The sequence below is a fragment of the Onthophagus taurus genome, chromosome 8, assembly GCF_036711975.1.
Source record: "Onthophagus taurus isolate NC chromosome 8, IU_Otau_3.0, whole genome shotgun sequence".
NCBI classification, from domain to species: Eukaryota; Metazoa; Arthropoda; class Insecta; order Coleoptera; family Scarabaeidae; genus Onthophagus; species Onthophagus taurus.
In genome coordinates, this window is record NC_091973.1 from 4,525,866 (window position 1) to 4,551,276 (window position 25,411).

General features: G+C 36.8%; 6 protein-coding genes across 22 annotated transcripts; 4 read left to right on the forward strand and 2 right to left on the reverse strand.

Moving 5' to 3' along the window:
• Positions 1 to 1,737: 1,737 nt before the first annotated feature.
• Positions 1,738 to 4,919, forward strand: LOC111425213 (Nicotinamide amidase). 2 transcript variants are annotated; one of them, XM_023059104.2, is made up of 3 exons: positions 1,738 to 2,033; positions 3,482 to 4,037; positions 4,393 to 4,918. In XM_023059104.2, exons 1-3 carry the CDS (start codon positions 1,945 to 1,947, stop codon positions 4,786 to 4,788), a joined length of 1,041 nt encoding a protein of 346 aa, XP_022914872.1. In that variant the 5' UTR covers positions 1,738 to 1,944; the 3' UTR covers positions 4,789 to 4,918. The 2 variants fall into 2 exon arrangements, with proteins under 2 accessions (XP_022914872.1, XP_022914874.1); XM_023059106.2 differs by lacking the exon at positions 1,738 to 2,033 and adding an exon at positions 2,471 to 3,428 and having other exon boundaries at positions 4,393 to 4,919.
• Positions 4,920 to 5,060: 141 nt separating this feature from the next.
• Positions 5,061 to 10,111, forward strand: LOC111425211 (glycine receptor alpha 1). Of its 8 annotated transcripts, none has more exons than XM_023059101.2 (8): positions 5,082 to 5,641; positions 5,697 to 5,809; positions 7,174 to 7,241; positions 7,668 to 7,891; positions 7,976 to 8,058; positions 8,113 to 8,247; positions 8,306 to 8,739; positions 8,803 to 10,111. In XM_023059101.2, the coding sequence occupies exons 1-8, from the start codon at positions 5,592 to 5,594 to the stop codon at positions 9,034 to 9,036; spliced, it is 1,341 nt and encodes a 446-aa protein (XP_022914869.1). In that variant the 5' UTR covers positions 5,082 to 5,591; the 3' UTR covers positions 9,037 to 10,111. The 8 variants fall into 8 exon arrangements, with proteins under 8 accessions (XP_022914866.1, XP_022914864.1, XP_022914865.1 ...); XM_023059099.2 differs by lacking the exon at positions 7,174 to 7,241 and adding an exon at positions 5,962 to 6,029 and having other exon boundaries at positions 5,088 to 5,641; XM_023059100.2 differs by lacking the exon at positions 7,174 to 7,241 and adding an exon at positions 6,589 to 6,656 and having other exon boundaries at positions 5,088 to 5,641.
• A 701-nt stretch (positions 10,112 to 10,812) lies between these two features.
• Positions 10,813 to 11,921, forward strand: LOC111425473 (uncharacterized). The gene is made up of 2 exons (XM_023059516.2): positions 10,813 to 10,939; positions 10,996 to 11,921. Exons 1-2 carry the CDS (start codon positions 10,882 to 10,884, stop codon positions 11,889 to 11,891), a joined length of 954 nt encoding a protein of 317 aa, XP_022915284.2. The 5' UTR covers positions 10,813 to 10,881; the 3' UTR covers positions 11,892 to 11,921.
• LOC111425134 (catenin alpha) lies at positions 11,907 to 24,371 on the reverse strand. 9 transcript variants are annotated; one of them, XM_071198771.1, is made up of 12 exons: positions 24,167 to 24,371; positions 23,176 to 24,105; positions 20,096 to 20,299; positions 19,982 to 20,011; positions 19,535 to 19,650; positions 18,696 to 19,416; positions 18,073 to 18,639; positions 17,895 to 18,011; positions 13,104 to 17,745; positions 12,913 to 13,024; positions 12,324 to 12,836; positions 11,907 to 12,261 (listed from the first exon to the last, which is right to left on the reverse strand). In XM_071198771.1, the coding sequence occupies exons 2-9, from the start codon at positions 24,061 to 24,063 to the stop codon at positions 17,581 to 17,583; spliced, it is 2,808 nt and encodes a 935-aa protein (XP_071054872.1). In that variant the 5' UTR covers positions 24,064 to 24,105; positions 24,167 to 24,371; the 3' UTR covers positions 11,907 to 12,261; positions 12,324 to 12,836; positions 12,913 to 13,024; positions 13,104 to 17,580. The 9 variants fall into 9 exon arrangements, with proteins under 9 accessions (XP_071054872.1, XP_022914686.1, XP_071054873.1 ...); XM_023058918.2 differs by having other exon boundaries at positions 12,913 to 17,745; positions 18,079 to 18,639; XM_071198772.1 differs by having other exon boundaries at positions 12,324 to 12,822; positions 12,913 to 17,745.
• LOC139431018 (dermokine-like) lies at positions 11,963 to 12,393 on the reverse strand. The gene is made up of 2 exons (XM_071198583.1): positions 12,324 to 12,393; positions 11,963 to 12,282 (listed from the first exon to the last, which is right to left on the reverse strand). The coding sequence occupies exons 1-2, from the start codon at positions 12,391 to 12,393 to the stop codon at positions 11,963 to 11,965; spliced, it is 390 nt and encodes a 129-aa protein (XP_071054684.1).
• LOC111425474 (IDLSRF-like peptide) lies at positions 13,763 to 16,171 on the forward strand. The gene is made up of 3 exons (XM_023059517.2): positions 13,763 to 13,941; positions 14,034 to 14,318; positions 14,468 to 16,171. The coding sequence occupies exons 1-3, from the start codon at positions 13,806 to 13,808 to the stop codon at positions 14,659 to 14,661; spliced, it is 615 nt and encodes a 204-aa protein (XP_022915285.1). The 5' UTR covers positions 13,763 to 13,805; the 3' UTR covers positions 14,662 to 16,171.
• Positions 24,372 to 25,411: the final 1,040 nt, after the last annotated feature.

Here is a 25,411-nt window from a genome sequence, read left to right on the forward strand (position 1 = left end):
ATGTTACAAAGAAACTTTTAGAACAAAATTTGTAGCAAATTTAATTCTTAACAACATTGCTCTCTTACACTTTTGCTCTCAGATGCGTAAATATCGAGAAAAATACCACAATATGAAAATCAGATGAATGCTTAGTTTTATATGTTATTAATGGTGACATTCGGGATTCGAAGCATGTTACAAAAAAACTGTTAGAACAAAATTTGTAGCAAATTTAATTCTTAACAATATTGCCCTCTTACACTTTTGCTCTCAGATGCGTAAATATCGAGAAAAATACCAAAATATGAAAATCAGATGAATGCCTAGTTTTATATGTTATTAATGGTGACATTCGGGATTCGAAGCATGTTACAAAAAAACTTTTAGAACAAAATTTGTAGCAATTTTAATTCTTAACAACATTGCTCTCTTAGACTTTTGTTCTCAGATGCGTGAATATCGAGAAAAATACCAAAATATGAAAATCAGATGAATGCCTAGTTTTATATGTTATTAATGGTGACATTCGGGATTCGAAGCATGTTACAAAAAAACTTTTAGAACAAAATTTGTAGCAATTTTAATTCTTAACAACATTGCTCTCTTAGACTTTTGTTCTCAGATGCGTGAATATCGAGAAAAATACCAAAATATGAAAATCAGATGAATGCCTAGTTTTATGTTATTAATGGTGACGTTCGGGATTCGAAGCATGTTACAAAAAAACTTTTAGAACAAAATTTGTAGCAAATTTAATTCTTAACAACATTGTCCTCTTACACTTTTGCTCTCAGATGCGTAAATATCGAGAAAAATACCAAAATATGAAAATCAGGCGAATGCCTAGTTTTATATGTTATTAATGGTGACATTCGGGATTCGAAGCATTTTACAAAGAAACTTTTAGAACAAAATTTGTAGCAAATTTAATTCTTAACAACATTGCTCTCTTACACTTTTGCTGTCAGATGCGTAAATATCGAGAAAAATACCAAAATATGAAAATCAGACGAATGCCTAGTTTTATATGTTATTAATGGTGACATTCGGGATTCGAAGCATGTTACAAAGAAACTTTTAGAACAAAATTTGTAGCAAATTTAATTCTTAACAACATTGCTCTCTTACACTTTTTCTCTCAGATGCGTAAATATCGAAAAAAATACCAAAATATGAAAATCAGATGAATTCCTAGTTTTATATGTTATTAATGGTGACATTCGGGATTCGAAGCATGTTACAAAAGAACTTTTAGAACAAAATTTGTAGCAAATTTAATTGTTAACAACATTGCTCTCTTACACTTTTGCTCTCAGATGCGTGAATATCGAGAAAAATACCAAAATATGAAAATCAGATGAATTCCTAGTTTTATATGTTATTAATGGTGATATTCGGGATTCGAAGCATGTTACAAAAAAACTTTTAGAACAAAATTTGTAGCAAATTTCATTCTTAACAATATTGTTAAGAAATATGAAAATTATTTATATTAATTATTTTTTTTAATAATTTCGAATTTGACGTAACTCGGGGATTCACATGAATCCAATGAATTTATAATACATTTATTAATACTTATAATCCTATTAATATGACTAAACTGTATGATGTGATGATGACTCATCATATATGAATATAAAATCGTTAAGAATAGTAAAATTTGTATTCTAAACCCCCTTCGGTTGGTAGTGTTGTACAAACAAAAAGCGAGCCTCCTCATAAAAAACATACGGTGTTTATTCATTCGAGTTTACTTTGTTGAAACGATCGGGAATCATTCATCGCGTAACTGATCGCGACCTTCGCCACACGACGTCACATATTTTCGAAACCGAAGCGTTTTTTTACACTCGACGAATTTAGTGACGACGTAAATTCCTCCTCTCCCCGCGCCACCAAAAAGTTGCCCCCTTTTCGGTGTCAGTCAGCGACGAGCCGATTCGAAACCTAAAGGGAGCCATGGATACGTCGCCGTTGGGCATTGATTTCGATGTGACCGCTAAGACCTGCAGGATGGACGCCTGTTTCTCTGCGTTCGACAAAAATGGGTAAGACACAATTTTTAAGAAATTAAATTCGGCCGAGTTTTGTAGTAGGGGATTTACTCAATTTTTGTGGGAGTGACGCGGTTAGGATAGCCAACAGTAAAATGTTAAAACACGGTTACGTTATGTTATTAATAACTATTAAAGTATTACTGAATGTAATTGTAGCAAACGTTATCATTTCCGTTTAATGTTTACTGATAACACTTTTTTTTGCGAAGTTTTTAATCACACAAAGTATACAATACATAGAGAGAGATAACACGCTTTAGTTTAACGGTTCGCACGGTTCTCGTTAGTTATTTTTGTTTGGTTAGTTCTCGTATTTCGGTTTTTTCAAAAATTAGAAATATAAACAGTGTTGTGGGAGTAAATATAATAATGGTTATGAATGATTTCTAGCGTGTTAGATATTTATAGATTCTGAGGAAGTGGTGGGTTTTAAATGCGTGTTATAGGTCTATTATAGTATCTTTCTTGAGTTTGGAAAGGAGTTTTTATTTGAGATAACACCCTTGTGAAACTAATACATATCTAATTACGGGTCGAGTTCAAATTTAGGAGTATAATTTTGGTTGCTGGAAATTGTTGTGAAATTGGTAGGGGATTACACAAAGGTGTTTTTGTTGACAGTTCAATTCTGTTTAATCAAGTAACATGACCTTGGTATTGAAACGAAATAGCCTTAATTACTGATGAACCTATATTTGAAAATAATCGTGTGCCATATAATTATTACCGAAATGTAATTTGAAATGAACGTGAAAATGGTTGGGGAATACGAATACCAAGAGATGTTTTTGTTGAAAGTTCAATTCTGTTTATCCAGTAATATGACCTTGATATTGAAATGAAGGTCAATCGAGTACGATGGGATTTGGAATAATCCGGAGAAGGTCGCATCAAAGCCGTCGGAATATATCAGTGATAATTTAAATCGCTTCCCCGTATTTTCGCTTCCAATTAGGGAATTCGCGGAAACGGTTTCAAAACACGCCGCCGGGAGCCGAGTGCTCGACGGGTTTCCCCTCATCGATTTATTTGTCGCATTGGCACCACGAACCAGAGGGAATACCTGTCCATTTAAATTCAAATGGAATTTTTTAATAATGCACCGACACCACCACCGCGTAATGGCTTCATATTGAATTTTATTCCGCTCGCTCGACTCTCGGTAATGTATTTTGCCACGGGGGTCGTTTGAGTGTGTTAAATTGAAATTCAAAATGTCAAACCGAACGACGCTTTTGACCTTCATCGAAGGTCGCGCCCCTCTCGTTAATCGGAACGTGTTTTACACAAGTTTCCCAGCGCTAAAATATTACCATCGCGTGCCCTATCGAGCATGCTTCTGGTGCACGTCAAATAATTTGATTAAATCCGGGTTTGATCGATGAGGTTGCTCCGGCAACATTCACGTACCTAAATTGGGCTAATGCAAAGTTTTTCAGTGACGGCAAGTTGGACCTGGATGAGTTTCGATTAATTTGCAAGGCCCTCTTCAGGAACGACAAAGGAAAAATTTACTCTTTAGAAGAAAACAAATTAAAAGAAATTTTCGATATTTTCGATCAAGATGCTGATGGTTTCATTGACAGGGAGGAATTTATCTTCTGTTGGAATCATTGGATTAAAGTCATAGTCCGGCCGATTTCCGCTTTTCTTATCGTAGACGTCCAAAATGACTTTATCACTGGAACATTAAACATAAGTAATTGCTCAGCCCAACAGAACGGTTTTGAAGTCGTCGAACCGATCAATAGACTTTTAGAAACCGTTGAATTCGACGCCGTTTTTTACTCATTAGATTGGCATCCAAGCGATCACGTTTCTTTTATCGACAACATCAATCAAAGGGAAATTGATCCCTCAAGTCCCGTTGCAGCTGAAAACGCTCAATGTTACGATACAGTTACGTTTGCAGGCCCCCCACCGATGAAACAACGTTTGTGGCCTCGACATTGCGTACAAGATACCTGGGGATCCGAGCTCCATAAGGACTTAAAGGTAAATTCCCCACCGAAGGTCGATCGATAACAATTAATCCTCTGAATAATTAAACAGTCGGAACACGTTATTTCTGCAATTCCGTTTAGTAATGATTTAAAATTTTATTTTATGCTTTCCTCGAAAAACTTAAAATAAAAATAAACGTGCACTTTCAAAGTAAAAAGCTCACACGTGACGCCTCCTGGGGGTTGCTGCTCTCAGCGGTTTTATTGGTGCGAATCTGGCTTCCCGGAAATTTAATATCACTACCCTGACTTTTAGCGGCTGCAGACGCATTGTACCGTTAAAGGTCACGAATAAAAGAAATTAATAAACGCAACGGCAGTCTTATAACCGTGTCTGGCGTTTTCAGGTCGTCGAGAATGCCATTAAAGTGTACAAGGGTACCAACCCGGAGGTGGATTCCTATTCAGTATTCTGGGATAATAAAAAACTCACCGATACCACTCTAAGCGCCCAACTTCGCCAGAAAAACGCCACCGATATTTACATCTGCGGCTTAGCTTACGACGTTTGCGTCGGTGCCACCGCAGTTGATGCTTTGGCAATCGGGTACAGGACGATTTTATTGGACGATTGCAGCCGAGGCGTTGATTTGTTGGATATCGAAAAAACCAAAAACACTGTTATTAAAAACGATGGAGTTATCGTTAATTCAAACCAAGTCAAAGCTATGGTGGAGGGAAGAGATCGACGACCAGAACTTGGTTATAAATTAGCTATCGAGCTAAAAGCTCATCGAAATTAGATAAAACAATTTTTCGCGAGCTAAATGTTGTACTTAAAAATAGCTTCTTAACTAAATCTTGCATTGTTACTGAATATATAAATCAATTATAATAATAATAATAATAAAAATAGTTTTGCAGTAAAATATAAAAACAAATCTTTTTATTTAATCTGAGTTTAATGGAAAAGTTTTGATTCAATATCCACGATGTTTATGTTTGAATTAGAGTTTAATGGAATCGTCGGATTATTTACATAGTTAAATCTAACTAATTTGAGTCAATATTATTACTTTTTGGTGGATGCGCCGGATTATTAATTAATTATAATAATGGGTTAATTGAGTAAAAGCATGTTTGGTTGTATCAAGTTGCTCGATGTTTTACGGGTTTTGCTTCTGGGATCGATTAAGGATTGCCGCGTTTTGATTAGGTCGGAGGTTCTGTAGATGTGACGTCAACGGTAGGAGTGACGTTTGCGCTGACGTAGCAGGTATATGGGCAGTTCTTGGAATAAGAGACCTACTTGGCGGAAGACCAGAACTGTTTGGGCCACGATTTTGGATTCAGCTGAGTGTTTCCATCGGGAGGTGGCCCCGAATTCCCGTGCGCAGTCACCAGACGGTTAGGATCTGCGCGTGGACGCCGGACTTACAGATCAATACAGCGTCGTCACTTGCAACGGACAGTCGAGTATGAGCGTCGGACCCGTAGTAAGTTTCCGGCGACCGTCGTGTTTGGACGTGCACGCCTCTGGGCGTGAAACATCGCAACAAACTTAGTTTTGATAGCGACTATCCGGAAACGGGTGGACCGCCAGGAAATGATCGTCCCTGCGCTTGTACTTATTACTATTTTACTTCAAGCGGTCACGTAAGTTAAAAAAAAAAGTTTTCAAATAAAACTTCTAACCTCCACTGTAACTTAGATGTTCCAGTATCAAGATCAACTTCAGGGAAAAGGAAAAGGAGGTGCTTGATCAGATCTTAGGTCCAGGACGATACGACGCCAGAATCCGACCGTCGGGAGTAAACGGAACAGGTAAGAACATCGACCTCATACCTATATCTCTTAGAGAGTACTACATCAACAAACAACTTCCCCAAGTCACAAAGTCACTCAAACCGAAAACTGAGTTTCCCGTTTGGTGTGTGCGAAAAACTGCAAATGTAACTTGTTGTCCATCGCTTTAGATGGACCTGCCATTGTACGAGTAAACCTGTTTGTTCGCAGTATTGCAACTATCAGTGACATCAAGATGGTAAGTCGTGGGCCGGTGACACTCTGTGCTGTAGCTTAGTGTAGAAGTGCTACACGAGACCAGAGAACGCATGTTTTATTGGCGGCGAGCGGCTACTGATTCAAAAATAGGTTCTTTTAGGCTAAAAAGAAACAAATTTTGATGAAACCATTTTGCCGCTCGTTTTAGATTCCCTAATTTTACCAAAAAAAAAGTCGAAATTAAATAAATTTTAGACAAAATTAAAAAAAATATTAATCAAGTCAACTAATAATTATATTATTTGTTATTTAAGTTCATCTAGTTAGAGTTTTTGCCGCTCGCCACCTACTATTTGGGCCTTCGTTGAGCTTTTGATAGTAGGTTTTGATAGAGTTATGCTAAGAATGTACGTACTTTTGAGGTAGTGCAGCTCGCCGCCATTTTTTTGAAATTCCGGTGCCATTCTCTTGTCCGTCCAAAGACTAACAAAACCGTTTAACGTCAGGACCAACAAACAAGCAACCAGACATCAACGCCCAACCAGTCTTTCGGTAGCCTTAATAGTCACTGACCACAATTTTCTTTCTAATCGATATAGATGGACCCGCTATAGTGAATGTCAACATTTTTGTGAGAAGTATCTCAAAAATTGATGACGTCACCATGGTAAGTTGACCACTTGGCCAAGAAAAAAAAGGGAATGTCGATATATAGTAGTGCTCTAGTAGACTATTTATTATTATTATTATTATTAAAAAATCCTCTTTCCACGTTCTTTCCCAACAGAGTAGTTGCTTGTCATCATAAACATCCGTTGGACTCCGGTGACCGACCAAATTTAAACGAGACTACTTCTCATTAAATTTTTCGGTCGTTAGCAGTAGGGTGCCAGCAACAACGTATTATCTTATTTTCATTTTCTATGTTTAGAAAGATTAAATATAAATTTCATGCGTTTAAGTTTAATATACAATGAGAGAGTAGTTATTGCTGGTTGAGATAGAAAATCATATGCAATCACCTAATGAAATAATTGGGGGTACGTCGTGTGTTGGGGTGAGGTGGCGAAAGTTCGTAAATTTTGTAGGGGTTGACAGCCAATGCTCGATGTGATTGACTCTGGGCCCCAAAATGAAGTAAAGAACCAGATAATTGACGTTTGTTTTTCTTCGCACTGGTACAGGGGGACCCACTGTAGTGGCGATCAACATCTTTCTACGCTCTATCAGCAAAATAGATGATTATAAGATGGTGAGTTGGTCTGCCAGTCATGTCAAGTATTGGATGGATGTACAAGTCGAAGAAAGGCGGTGTACTGTTGCGCTACAGCAAATCCTCTTCCCTCCAATAACCACTAACACGCGGTGTACTGTCTTTTAAACTTCCCGTATCAAAACCTCTTTGCATGCACACTTCCGTTTCGTCTCTATCAAGCTGAGCTTCGTCTTCACTACGCAAAAATTGGGGAAAAAATTCTGTATATAACAGTTTTTATCTACTTTATACGCTGTATATATCAGGTCCACGACGGAAAAGACCAAAAACTGTGTTGCGGTGTTGGTATTTGTTGCTAGTGTGGTTCGTTGGTCAGTATAGTAGCCGTATTTAAGCTTGCATGCGCTTGCATGAACTCACCTTAACTAATCTCGTGATTTCATAAACTCGCTACTATTTCAGGAATACAGCGTTCAACTCACCTTCAGGGAACAATGGCTCGATGAAAGGCTCAAATTCAACGATTTTGGAGGAAAACTCAAGTATCTCACCTTAACAGAATCCAACAGAGTTTGGATGCCCGATCTCTTCTTTGCCAATGAAAAAGAGGGACACACGCACAATATCATCATGCCGAACGTCTACATAAGAATTTTTCCATATGGATCTGTTTTATACAGTATAAGGTATTTTTAATATTAAGTACACAAACATCTTCAAAATGCTTGTGTACAAATTTATGAACATACTTTTATATAATATATTTTTAGAATATCCTTAACGCTTTCATGTCCAATGAATCTCAAATTATATCCTTTGGATCGACAAACGTGTTCTTTAAGAATGGCTAGTTGTAAGTGTATATATAGAATTGTGTTAGTAGTTTTATTAATGTTTGTGAATTTAGATGGTTGGACAACGAATGACTTGGTGTTTCTTTGGAAAGAAGGGGATCCTGTGCAAGTTGTTAAGAATTTACACCTACCACGATTCACGTTGGAAAAATTTTTGACTGATTATTGCAACAGTAAAACGAATACAGGTAAAGTGGTGTAAAGATGTGTAAGTGTGATGTTATTTTTGTTTTATTTGTTTTGTAGGAGAATACAGTTGTCTTAAAGTAGATCTTCTCTTCAAACGTGAATTCTCATATTACCTTATCCAAATTTACATCCCTTGTTGCATGTTGGTAATCGTTTCTTGGGTATCCTTCTGGTTGGATCAAGGGGCTGTACCAGCTCGAGTATCACTAGGAGTGACAACTCTTCTAACGATGGCCACACAAACGTCAGGCATAAACGCGTCATTACCTCCGGTATCCTACACGAAAGCAATTGACGTTTGGACCGGTGTATGTTTAACATTTGTTTTTGGAGCATTATTAGAATTCGCTTTGGTCAACTACGCATCTAGATCGGACATGCATCGTGAGAATATGAAGAAGCAAAGGAGGCAGTGCGAATTGGAACACGCTGCGTCGATGGACGCAACATCAGACCTGATAGACACTGACAGCAACGCCGCATTTGCAATGGTAAGGCTCTTTTCGCTCTGCACGGGATCGGACAGGCGCATTACGCATTGTGTGTCCTTTCAGAAGCCTTTGGTACGACATCCTGGCGATCCGATGAGCCTAGAGAAGGTCAGGCAGTGTGAGATTCACATGCAACAGGCGAGGCCAAATTGTTGTAAGTCGTGGTTGTCAAAATTCCCAACGAGATCCAAACGGATCGACGTGATCTCGCGGATAACGTTCCCATTGGTGTTTGCCGTTTTTAACGTGATTTACTGGTCGACGTATTTATTCCGGGAAGATAGCGAAGAGTCGTAAAAAACTTTTGCGTGCCGCGCACTCACTGAACTTCTTGCTCAGAGGATATTTTTGAAAAAAATTAACAAAACTAAAAATAACTTAAATAAAGACGGACGCATAACTCAGTAGACATCATACTCTTACTATATAAATAAGTCGTATAATACGCAAACGCTTATACAGGGAGGTATAATTTACAACAACAACATCAACAACAACAGCCGGATGAAAAAAAGATATTGCCCCCGACAAATATCAGATATCATAAGGGAACTCGTAGATTTCACACGTCTGTTAGCGTATAACCATACAGACACTAATGCACCACAAAAATCTAACTATGTACCCAATCTTCCAGTTGCGGAAAGCGGCGATTATCGTCGGCCGACTTCAACCTGTAGCTGTTTTTAAGTGTCTTGTGTTGAGCGCATGTTTTAACAACTATGTACACAAAACTCACTCATTTATTATTGGAGATAAACCCCCTCCCCGACCGATAAACGTTAAAAAAAATCATGCACAGTATTAAGTGGTGCCAATTGCGAGAAACAGAACAATCACGTATTTTCGACTGGTTGAGCTAGAAATCGCTATATCATAGGCATTCAACCACAAGGAAATAATCACACTGCCAAAGGAACTGAGAAGATTAAGAAGACGGACAAGTTTTATTTTTGAGTTTTAAGCGGTTTTATGGAATTTGTGATCTCCAATACTAAAAGAGGACGTCAGTGCAGACTGTTTTTGAACGTTTGTCGTTTTTTCGTTACGTTGCTCTGTTGAATTTTATCTGTGTGATCCTTAACGGTGAACCGCACAATCAACAAGGTTGATAATATTAGAGTTTTAATACGACATAAATTACTTTCCATCGTACAAGTAGGAAATTGTGATATGTTTTTTAGGGTATTTATTGCGATATTACCGATACCTATTATATAATTGAAATATGTAAAATGATATAAAATGAAATAAAAAAAACTCGGATAACTGTACAATAGGACATATTATATTGTAATATTAAGGATATATAAGTTTATAACTTATATTGTTTAGCATATAGGTTTAAAATACTATCTTAATATTAAATAAATTGTTTTAATTTTAACAAGTCCCTTTACCTACAAATTCAAAACACAACAAACCCGTTTAGTTCCTTAAATAAACCTTGTTTATTCATGTACTAAGAAAAATGTTTATATTTATCGCACCTTAAATCGTGCCAAATAACATTACACATTCGGCAGTTGACGAAACAATCCCAATGAGAAAATACCTTAGAAATAACTCGAAATAACTCTTTCACGTTAATACATATATATATCAAAGGATGTACACGTGTAGAATTCGCAAGCAAAATTAATTGCAAGATTTCTAATTTTATTTACAGAACCGTTACGATAACAGATGGCGTAAATTAATCCAATTTATTAAAATATTTTAAATTAATCGATAACATCCTTACTTTCACTTAGATTTGCATAATTACGTGTTTGAGAAGTCAATGTCACGACATTTCTAAGAGAATCGATCCAAATATGATCCGATTTAAATGTCATTTGATTACGTAACGCGGTTTTTGGGATCAATACTTTAAATTCAAATTTATGTTAAAACGTTTTCTCCTCTATACGCTATATATTAATACATCAAAATCAATTTAAATCATATTTTGTATTATTTTTTAATAAAAATGTTTTATATTTGTGTTATTTTAAGTTATAGGAAAATAAAAAAATTCAAAAAAAAATATTTTGTTTTAATACCGAATTTTTTGATTAATACAGATTCTTATGTCACCATATAAAAAGATGACACGACTAGTTTTGGGTCCATTTCGTTGAAAGATATCGCTGATTTAACATGCATCTAAAAATATTTTTGGTGTTTCTTCTCCATAAAGTTTCTTCTTCACCAATCGGTAAGTATTATCTTCATTTTCTTATTGAGTAATTGTTTCAAACAACTCAAAAATAGGCCAACTAACCGGATTAGACGCAATAGATGGCCCATCCCCCATAGAAAACCAAGACGACGACTCAGAATCTTTCATTAACGTCTTACACGTCAATGAAAACGTACCCAATGAGGTAACAATTCCCGACGACATAATAAACGACGTTACAAATGACGATCTCGAAGAAACTAACTGCGGAACAGATAAACCATTCAGAATTGGGATATCCGTTGCAACAACCCCCATGGATGAATTAACTACAACTGAAGAAATTAATTTTTCAACCGAAAGCACCACAAAAGAAGACAAAGCAGATACAACAACCTTAAAAGTTGACGTGGAGGAAAAAACGGTTAATATCGGGTTTAAAAAAACCACCATAACTGAATCCCCTACTTGGAAAACTTCCACAGTAAGAAACATCGAAGTTATCACCGAAAATATTCCAACCACGCAAAAATTAGAGGGAAGATTTGGAAACGATTTAAACACCACTTCAGAAAGAACCCCAAAAAAACTTGCACCAACAGAATCCGAAAATAACCCGCACGGGTATCCACAAGCCATATTCAACGGCGTTTTTGCAATCGGCAGATCAGATTTTGCCCCGGAATCATCAACAACCCCAAAACAGGGTAGTTTCGGATCATCGTTCCTAAATTTAGCAAAAAAATTCGACGCTCGTTACAAATATAAATATTCATGGTCGTTTTCTGGTGTGGAAAAAACAACTCCTAAACCGCCAGAAATTGACGGTCCTTTATTTAATCAAAAATTTTTAGCTAAATTAACATCTTCCAACAAAAACATAAAATTAAACGCTACAAATTTATCCGAAACGGGAATTTTAACAACGAAACCATCCGATTACAAAGGATTAAACCTGTATAAACCAACCATTGGTACCTTTTTATAAAAAAAAAAACAAAAATAAAATTTTGATTGAGTTTTATTTATCGTTACATAATTTATTTTAAAATCCTGCTCTTAATGCTGCACCTGACCGAATCTTCCAAAATTTCCCGCAAAACTACGGCTCGAACTGCTGCTGGATGAAAACGATCCGGATGCCCCATTTTTCGAGAATGAACCTGAATTCGCAGATGATTGCGATTTTGAAAATCCAGAACCGCCGCCTAAAGAACCCGCTTTACTTCCTGAATTTGAATTGGAAAATCCGCCAAAACCTTGGCTTTGTGAATTTGCGTTAGATCCGGAAAATCCCCCGTTTTGAAAACGATACGGAGTACCGTAAAATCTTCCGGGGGTGTTTATTGGCGCATAATCTAAAGGAAAATACAATAACGCTAAAAAACGAATTGATAAAATAACTTGTTTTTGAGCTTACTTTGATATAATCCGCAATGTCCACAAGAGAATATTATAAAAAACGTTAATAACACTATGATGTTCCTCATTTTGATCGCTGATCAACCTTCACTGGTGTCATGGTTCAATCGTTAGACTTTTTATAGGTCGATTTTGTTCGTTTCTGACAAAAAATCCCCTCTTTCGGAACGTATTCAACCGGCTAATTTTATTTGCCGTAACCGTTAACACTTTTAAACCATTTCATAAAGGAAAACAGTTTCGTGTTATATTTTCCAAGATTATTATCCTTCCTTTGAATTTAATTATTGTTTAGTGCTTTTGTTCCTTAACCTTTTGTTTCCTCCGAGACCTATCTACGTGACCCTCATATTAAGCAGGAGCAATAATACACATTTTCGAGGGTTAACGAACTGTAGACCCTGTTTTTCCCAACAGACCGTGAAGCATGTGGATAGTCAATTAATTTTGTGACCTTTATAAATCACTTTTTATTTTTGCTCCATTTTCTAGTAATTCTAGATAAAATCAACTATAATTAAAATAAATAAATAAACACAAACACTGTAAAATAAAAAAAATCGTAAAAAATAATTCAAACAGTTTACCTGTGTCTTTAAGCTTGTTCTTATTCTAACTTTTCCATATTTCTATGACGAGAATCCTTTTTATTATCCCTTTTCGTTCTGTATTACATGTATGTTGTTGTTTAAATATGATCTAAAAGATAAAAATAATAAAATCAAACGAAAGAAATAAAATCGCCACGTTTTTCTGTATACACACAGAAATTCCATACATATCTACATTCATCCCCACACAATACAAAAAAATTTCATTCAGACGCGATCTTTTTCATGGCTTATATCTGGACGTGCGGAACCTTTTTGGTATTTAAAGCCACAGCAAAGATGCAAAGGCAGCATATCTTTCTGCAAAATACCAATCTGCTACGCAACCTTGCCATGCACAAAAAATAAGTCGTGCATATGTATACAAGTTGACCAAAAGAACAAAATTGAATTCCAACATATATTCAGTTATGGATAATGATTTTTTACGTTGACATTGAATTTCTAAGAGGTTACAGGTGGTGGTTGTTGTAAGCATCTTATTGTAGGTAAGTTTTTGACGACAGAAGATGAAAGCGTTTCTGGAGAGAAAGGATTAATTATAGGATTCCGGGATGTGATAAAGCATTTCGGAGACGCAAGAGATGGTTTGGGTGAAGATTGAGGGTAAATTGGGTCGTTTTGAGGTTGGGGGTGGCGGTAAATATTGACGGTGACGTCTGAATAATAGACGAGTGTTGTGGCCGAGGGTGGAGAGAGGTCGCGCGACTCGCCGTTTGGTAGTTATTGATTGAAGCAACAGCTGTGGGCGGGCGCGCGCAGCGCCGCGACGCTCCGGGGGGCGTAGTTTATATAAAGTAGAGCCGTGAAGCGGCGCCCGTTTGTTGCAGGGGTGCACCGGTCGCGTCCTTTAGTCCAACGCCGCGACGATGACCAGGGTGGCAATGGCGCCGCACCCGCTGCTCCTCGCGACGGTCGCGGTGGCGCTGTGTGCGGCCATCCCTAGGGCAGCCATGGCCATAGACCTCAGCCGTCTTTACGGCCATATAAGCTCCAAAAGGAACGGTAAGCATTAACGAAAGAACTTTAACCTTGAAACAGGGCGTGTCGGCGCGGAGTAAACCTGAAGCAACAGATGTCATACCATTGATTTTCAGGCGATGCCTGCCACCCCTACGAGCCATTCAAGTGTCCCGGGGATGGTAATTGTATTTCCATACAATATCTTTGCGATGGGGCTCCGGATTGTCCGGACGGCTATGACGAAGACTCCAGACTTTGTACAGCTGCCAAACGACCCCCTGTTGAAGAAACGGGTAGTTTTCTCAAATCACTTTTGGCTAGTCATGGACCTAATTATCTTGAAAAATTATTTGGGAGTAAAGCCAGAGATGCTCTTAAACCTCTAGGGGGTGTTGATAAAGTTGCCATTGCATTATCAGGTAATTTATTCGATTTACTTAATTAATGCATCTTCCATGGAAAACTTTGATAATGGACCTGGTGATGCTTACTTTATTAGTAAGCCATCGAGGTCTATTATCTAAATCTGCTTTTTTTAATAAAAATAATTTTGTTATGTAAATTAAAGAATCACAGACGATAGAAGATTTTGGAGCGGCGTTGCATTTAATGCGCTCGGATTTGGAACACCTGCGATCAGTGTTTATGGCAGTGGAAAATGGTGATTTGGGAATGTTAAAATCGTTAGGGATAAAGGACTCGGAACTGGGTGATGTAAAGTTCTTCTTGGAGAAGCTAGTAAACACCGGCTTCCTCGACTGAACCATCTTCGACCCTGCTGCCGTCCTGTTTGCCCATCCGCAACCTCACGCGCCCCTCAGCAAGTCGTTTTATTCGTATCTCCCATACTGAGGATCCCGCTTAACCCCTCGGCAGCAGAGTCTTGCGCAGTCCGTCCCTCTCCCATCAGCGGGCGACGCGTTTCTGTCCCAACGAGCCGCCCGCGCCGCCGCCAAAAAAAATAAGAAAAAAAAACGCAAGTTAACAAGAAACAGCAACACAACAGAACTTATGAATACATATCAGCACCAAGGTCTATTTGGTCGAACTTAACAGATACATATCAATAATAAGTGTGAACTTTTTTCCTCGACTATCTCGGTGTTTTATAAGAAAAATGGAATTTTTCCTCATCACTTTTTGCCGTGTGAAACGCCAGGTTTATATATAATTATATACATATACATAAAGTATATCGTGTACTTATGGTAATGTCGATTAGATATTAGTGATATTCGACGATAGTCTTTAAAGTACATTAATTATCCTTACGAAACAAACAAGCAAAAAGACAAAAAAAAGACACGTAATTATAAATACTACATATCATATTGCATAAAGTTAAATTAAAAGGACTCCCGAGACAATTATTGCGGCACTAAAAATCGGACGTTTGGAGCACGCCGCGATTATGCAATCGTTGGTAAAGCATCAATGCTTGCAAAACCGACAGATAATAGGGTAATTCGTCCGCCATGATATCTGTCGGTTCCATCGAGATGAGAGCTTCTTATTCGCCGTTTATTTCCAAATGGAATAGAACGAACTTAGGGCCTACGTTCTTATCCCAACAGCGAATACGTTGCTTTCAAGACTAATACAGAACAAGATTATAGGCGATGTGCCTAACGCGGCGTGCTTTTTGTAAACGTCGAAATCATTGTGATTTTTGTATGTACATATCAATGAATAAAAAAAGCGACGCGCGGGTCCTGTTCTCCGTTTCGATAACGACCTGACATTTACCATTAGCGTCGAACGGGCCCGCGGATCGCGACGGCCCCTCCCCGAACAATACAATGCGATGGTAAAAAATGAAAACCGATGATTTCATCCTTTTATGACACTCAACGTACACAATCAGGCACGGGGATTTCAAAACCGTAAACAATCTAAGTCAATAAGGAAAGAAATACAAGAAATATATATAAATGTATATTTTTTCGATCTTTGTGCCCGAAAACGCGAACTTTGGTTTAGTCACGTACACTATGCCTTCAAAAGAAAAATTTTAAAACAAAGGGCAGTGCAGGTGACACTACGAATATTAAAAAAAATTATATACATAAATATATATACATACTATACGATATAATAAATATATTTCATATATTTATCGAAAGTTAACTTCAATATATATATATATTTTAAATGACGAAGGCTGGTTTACTATTATGTATACATATCAGATGTTTTTAAGATCATTGTATGTCATTGTATATTTGTTCTAAAGGAAATTTATAAAGTCAAAATAAATATGTTGTCAACGATATAAGAATTTTTTTATTTTAAAATTCCTTCAAAAAGATTACACTAACTACATAATACTATTTTCACCTAAACTTTTTTTGTCCGCTTCATGTTTGTACTATTGATTCGACGTTCATGGTGATAAACAACAAACGTAAATAGCATCGTTCTAATTAATTATTTAAAGTTTGCACCAACATTCTTCGATGACCTCAAAATATGCTGTTTTTTAACCGACATTTTTTAATTAATTAAACGTTCGATCTGATAACATAAAAAAAAATTGTATTTATTCAAATATGACGTGTTGGTTTAGTTAATTTATGCCATTTTTTTTTACCCGTCAAACTGTTGATTTATTTCCCGTTCCGCTAGCATGATATCAACTTTTTTTTTCTTCCGGAATTCATAAAATATTAATCATATTTTGAGGATATAACTTTTTATATTATTTGTTGTATTAATAATAATTTATTGTCTCCAGAAGATTACAATATTAAAAAAAAAGAACATTATCCCTTTCCTCAGCCTCTCCTTGCTGCCCACTCCCTCAACACCTATCACTAATCCATCACCTCCTCCTTCAACTCACTACACTCTACCAGCAGATGGTGTAGAAACTCCATACGGCCTACACCCCCTCTCCTCATCTTCCATCAATTATCTGTTGGTCCTTTCTTCATTTCCACACCTACACCTCAACCCCCTCCGTCATCAGGTACTTTGGTAGCCCCTCTACTACAATTTCATTATATTTTGGATTGTACCTGCTTCCACATCTCAATCCTCTGCCCATCCACCCTCTCCTCAAAACGCACCGCTTGCTTACCCGCCTCCACCCTCACCTTATCAACCTTAATTTCTTCCCTGACTATATATCCCGCAGTCTCCCTAGCCAACCCCAACACTCACCTCCAGTACCTGTTCTGCACATCCTCTAAGAGCGCTTGCTCCTTCCATCCCGATACCTCCACCATTACGTTACTTCGCAAAGTACCTGCCCCGTTTTGGACCCCATCTTTTTTGGGTGCCCATTATTTGTTGCAGTATTTTATATAAATTGATGAATTTAGTGATAAGGTATTAATAGCTTGTGTATTTAAATATAATTTATTAATAATATATATTCATATAGATAATATATATGTCAATATAATATAAAAAGTTAGAATGAAATACAAAGTACAGAATTAGAATTAGACACAAAGTTGAAGTTGTAACTAAAAAAAAATTCTTGGCCGTGCATTGAACGCGTTCCCATCCCACTGAAGTAACGTAGAAGAAGCTTTTTTAGAGGGTACAATACTGAATTTGGCTAAGATATGTACCTTAATTAATGAAATACAATGTCGTCGTTATCGCCCGGAGGATTTTATTTTGCAAGCACATGGTTTGCAATCACACTATACTTACGCGGGGTTGGAATCGGATTTAAACCGATTCCGTGGGGCTTTGGAATTCGGATAATGCGTGTATAGGGTTCTGAACTTTTTTCTGGGCGCCTTTACGTACTTTAGCGCGAGCTTCTTCCGGTTTTTCCGGCCTTACTAATGGTTTCTTTTCCGGTGCCTTCATTTTCCAAACAACAATTGGGGACTATAAATAAAAATTATTTTAGTTTTTCTGCTATGGTTGTTTTGTTTAAACACGTTATAAGTACTTACGTACTAACATTCCGAAAAATAGCGATAATATTTAAGAAAAAGTTTGGGTTATTTAAAGATAGTGTTTAAATTAATACTTACCGAAACAGTTCCGTGTCGGGGATATTTCGTTGAAGCAACATATGAAGCTTTTACTGTGAGAACAACAGCGTTCATCAAATTTTTAGCCGCTTGAATTAATGAAGTCGCACTATCAAGCTGTAATAAATAAATTGGGGACAATTATTATCACAAGGATGTTAACATTTAAAACAATTACATTTACCCCAGAAACAATCAATTCTCCACTTATATTTTGAACATCAGCTTTAACTTTTGAAGTGATGTTCATTTGGTGACAATACAATTGAATTCTTTGTAAGTAAGCCAGCAAATCTTTTTTGGTTGAGCTTTCAGGGCATTGATCGGCTATCTGTCTAGTAAGTTTATCAAGTTTAGTTCCGTATTCGGAAATCTTTTTGGCAGCATTAATAACGTCCATTGTGGTCTTCAATGGACCCCTTCCTCTAGTAAAATCAGTCATTTCCATCATAATCATACACATATGCTTAGCTAAGACGATAATATCGTTTCCGGTATCATCCCATTTAGCAACTTCACGATCAAATATGAGCTTTTCGCTACGGAAGAACTCAACTTGTTGCAAAATCTTTTGTTTATCTTCTTCGGGCATTTTGCCCATAGCTTCTCTAGCAGTTGTGATTCCACTAATTTCTGGGTATTCATCAACACCATGCTCACCAGTGTGAGCACTCGACTTACTACGGTTATCATACGGAGTATTTTCACCTAATTCAACATCTTCTGGATCCAAATCTTCATCAGCCTAATCAAAAAAAAATTATGAATAAAATATTCCTAAAATAAGATATGTTTTCTTACGCGATTCATTAAAACAGCACGTCGAATTTCACGTACTCCATCGTACACCAACCGGGACGCATCAATAAAGTCATTTTCATCGACATCTTTCGCGGGATTACTCGATAAAGCAGAGACGGCAACGGCAACTCTTTGTCCAAACTTGGGCATAACTTGGTCATTTAAAACCTTGACGGCTTCCAAAACCCGTTTGGTGTAAATGCAAGGTTCGTAATTGTCCATTTCAGCCGTGACGACGCTGCAGACTCTATTGGCACGTCCCCGTATGCCTCCAGCTGTACGATCGAGCGTGTCCGCATCACCTTCTTGAAGTGCGTGAACGCATTTGTTAACATCTTCCAAAATATGATTTTCGGACACCGCCAGAAAGTCATCGATGGTTGTAATATCGTCGACGGCTTCCGTTAAAATTCGTACTTGATTTTCCCAAGATTGTTTGAACGCTTCCATATTTTCTTGGGCGACTTTGCTGCGCGGGCGAGCTGCCAAGATTCTTGCCGCGTTTATAACTTCGGGGCAAAGACTATCTATTTGAGCCGCGGCATATCGAACCATTTTTACGCCATCCTCATTATTTGACATGCTACAAACCAAATTGGCAACTTCGACCAATTTGTTTGAGTGTTCCTGAAAAACTACCGCGTACTCCTCCACTTCTTTTTCGTTGCCATTTTGAGCTGCCTTGATTAAAACCAACAATGGTACGTTGGTGTCCAAGAAACTAATCGAAGATATAATTGTGTTAATTGTAATTTTGGTTGTTTTTATTTTTTTTTAGTTAATTAGTACTACATGCATTGTGGACACAATTATCAAACAATTACTGAGAACGCATTTACCTATCAGAAACATGATCAACAACCGCTTTGCGTAGCTGCCGACGAAGATCTTTGGTCTTACGACCCATCTGATCAATAGCACGGGCCAATCCATCACTTTGTTCCTTATTTCCAGTCTGCAATTAATATTAAATCGTTTTGTACATGCGGCGCAATCAAAATTAAAAATTTAAGAAGAGAACGACACGATATTATATCGTATAAAAGCGAAATGTATCATGTTAATGTCCTGAGGTTAAAAAATGTATTTATTCCAGCGGACACTGATAAAATGCACAAACAAACGAGTTACAGCTGCAGATAGTTAGAGTGCGAAGGAAGTGTATTTAGCTAGCTTAGTTTCAACCGCTCGAAAAAAAATTAAAAATAATAACAAAAAATTAAAAAATAAAACGAGTTTACACGAGTGCACATACATCATACATACAATTTCACGTCAATATTTACCCGAGGCAGTCCGCGCGGCACCTGCAATTGCTGTGACGGCGCGTAACAAAAAGATATGATCAAAAAAACGGGGACTTTTAAAACCCTCTAAAATAATTCGACGTTTATACCTACGTTTGCCATATATTCCGAAAGCAAATCTTGTAGAGCTTGTCGCACCGCATTGCATTCAGAGACAATACGATTACGACGTTCATCTCTCGTACAACTCGAATCCGCCATCAAAGCTGCACCACTTATTATACTTTCTAAACGCTCCTCAAGGGATGGTCTTGTTTGTACCTCATTGTAAGCTAAAGGTTCCATTTCCATTTGTTCCTATAAAAAAAATCATTTAGTTATTTTTTTGTACAGGGTGTCTCAGCGAGACTTAGATTCTGGGGTTCTGACCAAAATAAAAATTTGAGAATTCTCTTCGACTAAAATATATTCAGATTTCTAGCACTTCCGGTTAAATCGGAGGTTCTAGGTTTATGAATAACTTTACTTTTTGCAATTTGATTCGGCCATTATCGAGTTATTCGATTTTTTTCGACATTTGTTCAAAAAATCAGAGAACATTCTGTTTTTGGATATCAATTTAGGATTCAGAACATGCTTATGCAACATGATGGAGTATGTTTTGGTGCCGAGAACGGCTGTCTAGATCCTTTGGTCGGTTCTCAATGAGTTCGTGTCAGTCTCACTTGTTTACGTCACTTGATGCATGTGAGCTAATAATTATCTGTTAGGTGCCTTAATATTAATACTAAAAATAGTTAAAACCGATAACAATAACGAAAATGATATTTACACATATCAAGAAATTCTTAATTTATTTTTTATACATGGAAAACGTGACAAAGTTCGTAGTATGATTCCCAGATATTCTTTGGCAGCTCGAATTGAGGTGTTGGGACTGGGCTCGAAATAAGCCAAGGTATTCACCTCTTCCACTGTATAACCTGTATCTTTTTAACTTAATTCTCAAAAAGTGCGAGATGCCTACACCTATTTTGATCGTATCATCCTATTTTGATGCGAGATCGACCTATTTCGTTACTGTGTGGCTTCTCCAAGGTATTTAAATTAATTTTATACAAATATATCTACGCACATATTAAGCCCTACATAACACCCTTCCAGCATGGTTTTCTATAGAATCGCTCAACTGTAACAAACCTAGTTTGTTTTACACAATTTGTGTCTGATGTGCTAGATGATAGAGGCCAAGTAGACGTAGTTTACCTAGATTTTCAGAAGGCTGAATCATCAGTTGGATCATTATGTGTTGTTGCGCAAGTTGAGTTCCGTTGGATTTAGTAAACCTTTGATCTTCCTTATGGAGTCTTACCTTCGAGCGTCAGATACTTCGAACTGCAGTTCGTATCTTATTCGGCCAACGTCGGGAGTGCCTCAAGGTTCAAATGACATCACGGACTCCATTGATCGCGGTAAATTACTTTTTGCAGATGACTTAAAAATTTTTACCTCGGAGAGCGGATAGTGTTGTTATTCAGAGTGGTTTGGATAGTGTTATCGAGTGGTGCGCGAATAACCGATTGTCTCTAAATGTGGCGAAGTGCGCCGTTGTTTCCTACACCAGAAATTCGCTGATACACACAGAGTACTGTATTGGTAATGAAGTCTTGCGGTGCGCTAATAATATTACAGACTTGGGGGTAACTTTTGATTCAAAACTAACATTCATAGACCATGCAACTAATCTGTGCGCGAAATGTTATCGAACTTATGGTTTTATATATCGCAATTGTGAAGAATTTTCAACCGTTGGAGTTCTTACCATTTTTAATGCTCTGATTCGCTCGCGCTTTGAATACGCATCTTTGATTTGGCAACCTTTTTATGCTGTACATGTTAATTTATTAGAGCGCATTCAAAGATTATTCTTACAGTTTTGGCCTTACTGAATTGAGGTTAATGAAAACACAAAAAATGTGTGAAGAATTAGTGTTTATTAATTTGTTTATCTGAGCAACCGGTTTCGAAAAAATTACTTTTCGTCTTCAGGCGCAACGTCTAAAACGAACGATGGACAGAATTAAAAAACGCTCCATTTATTTTAAGATTATACACATATATATATACATATATATACAAACACACATCTATCCCAGTATATGTTAATAATTAAGAGAAACGTGGTCGGGTCCTAGGACCGATATATATATGTGTATAATCTTAAAATAAATGGAGCGTTTTTTAATTCTGTCCATCGTTCGTTTTAGACGTTGCGCCTGAAGACGAAAAGTAATTTTGGGTAAGTTTAGGGTAAAGTATTATCGGTTGCACAGATAAACAAATTAATAAACACTAATTCTTCACACATTTTTTGTGTTTTCATTAACTAAAATTTCCGAAGAATTATGGAGAAATACATTCCTTTTTTACTGAATTGACCAAAATTTATGTTAGATCGACGCAGTGTCGCTGATGTGTAGTTATTATAAACAGATTTCCGCTGAATGCGACATTTTTACCAATATTTGGTCATTCATTAACAATAAAATCATAGAACACTTCACAATTATTAATCGCTAATATACCTTTTCGCCTTGATTACCATTCATTCTATGTATAATACTATTTTTCCATTTTGATATATTCATATATCTTACAATTATTTTTTGTACATTACTACATTTGTATTTTTTTTTCTTTTTGTATTCCTGTAATTGGGTGGAGACCTGTTGGAATAAAGCATTTATTATATTATATAATTTACTACATTTTTTGGTCAGCTTAACATTTTTCAAAAAAAAACCCTAATTATTTCCCAAACTATTAATGTTAAGTATAGGACATATAGGGTATAAAAGATGTAAAATGAGACGTCGAAGACGACTAAGTAATAAAATACGGGGGGAGCCATTTAAAAAATTGAAGTTATGGTAGTTCCAAATTTCGAAAAATTAACGTGCCTTAGTAAAGTGTCCAAACTATCTAGATAACCGTTCTTGGCACCAAAATCATGTTGCTTAAGCATGTTCTAAATCCTAAATTGATATCTCAAAAATCGAGTTTTTGAACAAATGTCTGCTGGAGCAGATTTTTCTAGAAAAATTCGAATAACTCGAGAATGAAGTTAACAAGTAAACCAAAATATGTATCTGAATTGTCAAATTTTTATTTTGGTCAGAACGTCTAATGACCGGTTTCGCTGAGACACCTGTATATTAATTAATGTGTCATACATCAAACTCATCCAATGCAGCGGCTAATTCACCAGGTCCTTCATATGTAGGTTGTGTAGGTTGTGGTGTACGACCTTGAGCAACATCACTGATAGTATTAACGGCTTCGCAAACTTGTTTAAGTACATAATCCCGATTAGCTTTTGCAGCGGCTAGCTCGGGATGACGTACGTAAACTTTCGAAGCGGTAAGCAACATGGTTGAATGTTTTTTAAGTACGGCACGTGCAGCAGCTAAGTCATCTCGTAATTGGAGATCTTTCAGTTCTTGCTGACGTTTGTGAGCTTGATTCATGAGATCGTTCGCGCTGCGACTAAAGTCTTTGATGTTTTTCAATAACTCATCTTGGCTAGATGCGTTTTTTAGTTTTTCGATGTCTCCTTCTACGACGTGAAGTGATTTTAAAAGTAAATGTACGTCTACCATGTCGGCTAAGATGAGAAGACGCGTGACAGCCGATAATAGATTTCTAGCTGCGCGAACCATGTTGCCTCGTTTAGATGAAGAACAAGGATCTTCTGAAAATTCTCTGGCAGCAATGCTCATTGCGTTTCCCGTTTTGCGGACTTCATCGACGGCTGAGAGCATTTCTTGAGTTATATCTTTGTTCTCATAAGCGATTTGTTCACCTTTTTGAATAAAATTTTCTGTGGCTTTTTCGACTGTGCTTACGAGGGCGTTGGCGCGCTTGGATTTGCCTTTCTTCTTTTTGCTAGGACCTTTGGTGTTGACAAGAGTGGTAACTTGTAAAACAAGGGGTTCTAATGTTTTTTCAACGGACATTGTACGAATTTGTAAGTTCTTTGGATCCCATTTTAAACCAAAATGCTCCCCAATTATTCCAGCGGAGAGCATATCTTTGGTGTTTTGCTCTCTTAAACTGTGCATCTTAACGGCGTCTTTAAGAAATCACTATTAGAGAACAAACAACTATATCAGGTATTAGTCATAGCTGGTTTGAGTTAGAATGAAACCACTCCCTTCTACTTACCAATGAACAATGGAGACTAACGTTTTTTATATTTAACTCGATACGTATCAAAACTTAAGAATTAATATTGACCACAATTTCAAATAATTTTGGCAATTTCACAGTCTTTACATCGAAAAATTTGTTTTGTTTAGCACTGCAACTGTTTTGCCTAAATAACGACTATCTGTCAGAAATTTGGCACTGTGTCGTACTACCAACCGTACAACTAAGAAAATTCCTAAACCCCAGTAGGAGGTATCATCTCGATCTCAATAGATGGCAGCACATCCTCAACAAAATTAAAGAAGTATCGAGTGAAAACGTCATCACCTACAAACGAATAAGCCAATGAACTCGCTCGAATTCGAGATTAACCAATGTAAACGCTTGTTGCTGTGAGATAACGAGAAAATATAAAGAGATAGAGAATGAACTAACCTAAATCTACCTTATCCAATTAAAAAAAAATCAATACAACATATTCTAGATTTTAATTTTTGTCTTAATCGATTAACTGCTTATCTAAAGTCATTTTAATGATAAAGATATACTATTAATATAAACAAAGAATAATTGATAAATAAAAAATTAAAATAAATTTATTACTTTTCAAACTGAATAATAATTCTTCTACAACTTCTAACACATTTTCTTCAATAATTACATTTCTTGCAGTTAAAAGTAATTTTTGCCTTAAAACAACTCTGCTCTCACAAAGCTGCAATGCAATGAAGGAATTCTCCGATTCGCTAAGAGTATACTGAGATAATAAAGCAAGGACTTTTATTTTTTGAACATTACTAGTTGTAAATTTTATGTAAAACATTTTGGACCCAACCCAAGCAAATTTAACCCAACCCAACCCAACTCAACATATTGTCCAAAACATACAACGCAACCCCACCAGGATCACCAAAACTATTAATCTTAAGGTATATCCACACCAAAGGGAAACATTCTGTTCCTGATTGTCGTAACCTGTTGAGGAAGCAGAAACAATAACAAATGTATCGTAAACATTTGAATACAACCAGCGGTGGCTGCAATTATTATTTTGCAAAAACAGAAAAATAACGTACATAAATGTTGGACTAGGCCGACTCTTTTAGAAAGAAATACACATGGTATCATGCGCCTTATTAGTTCATTAAAGTAAGATGATTTAATAGCAAAATCCAGGATCGACAATGGAAATATAAAGAACTTTTGTCGTATAAGTAGCACTGCTAACGTAAATGTAGGCAAAACATTAGCTGATAAAAT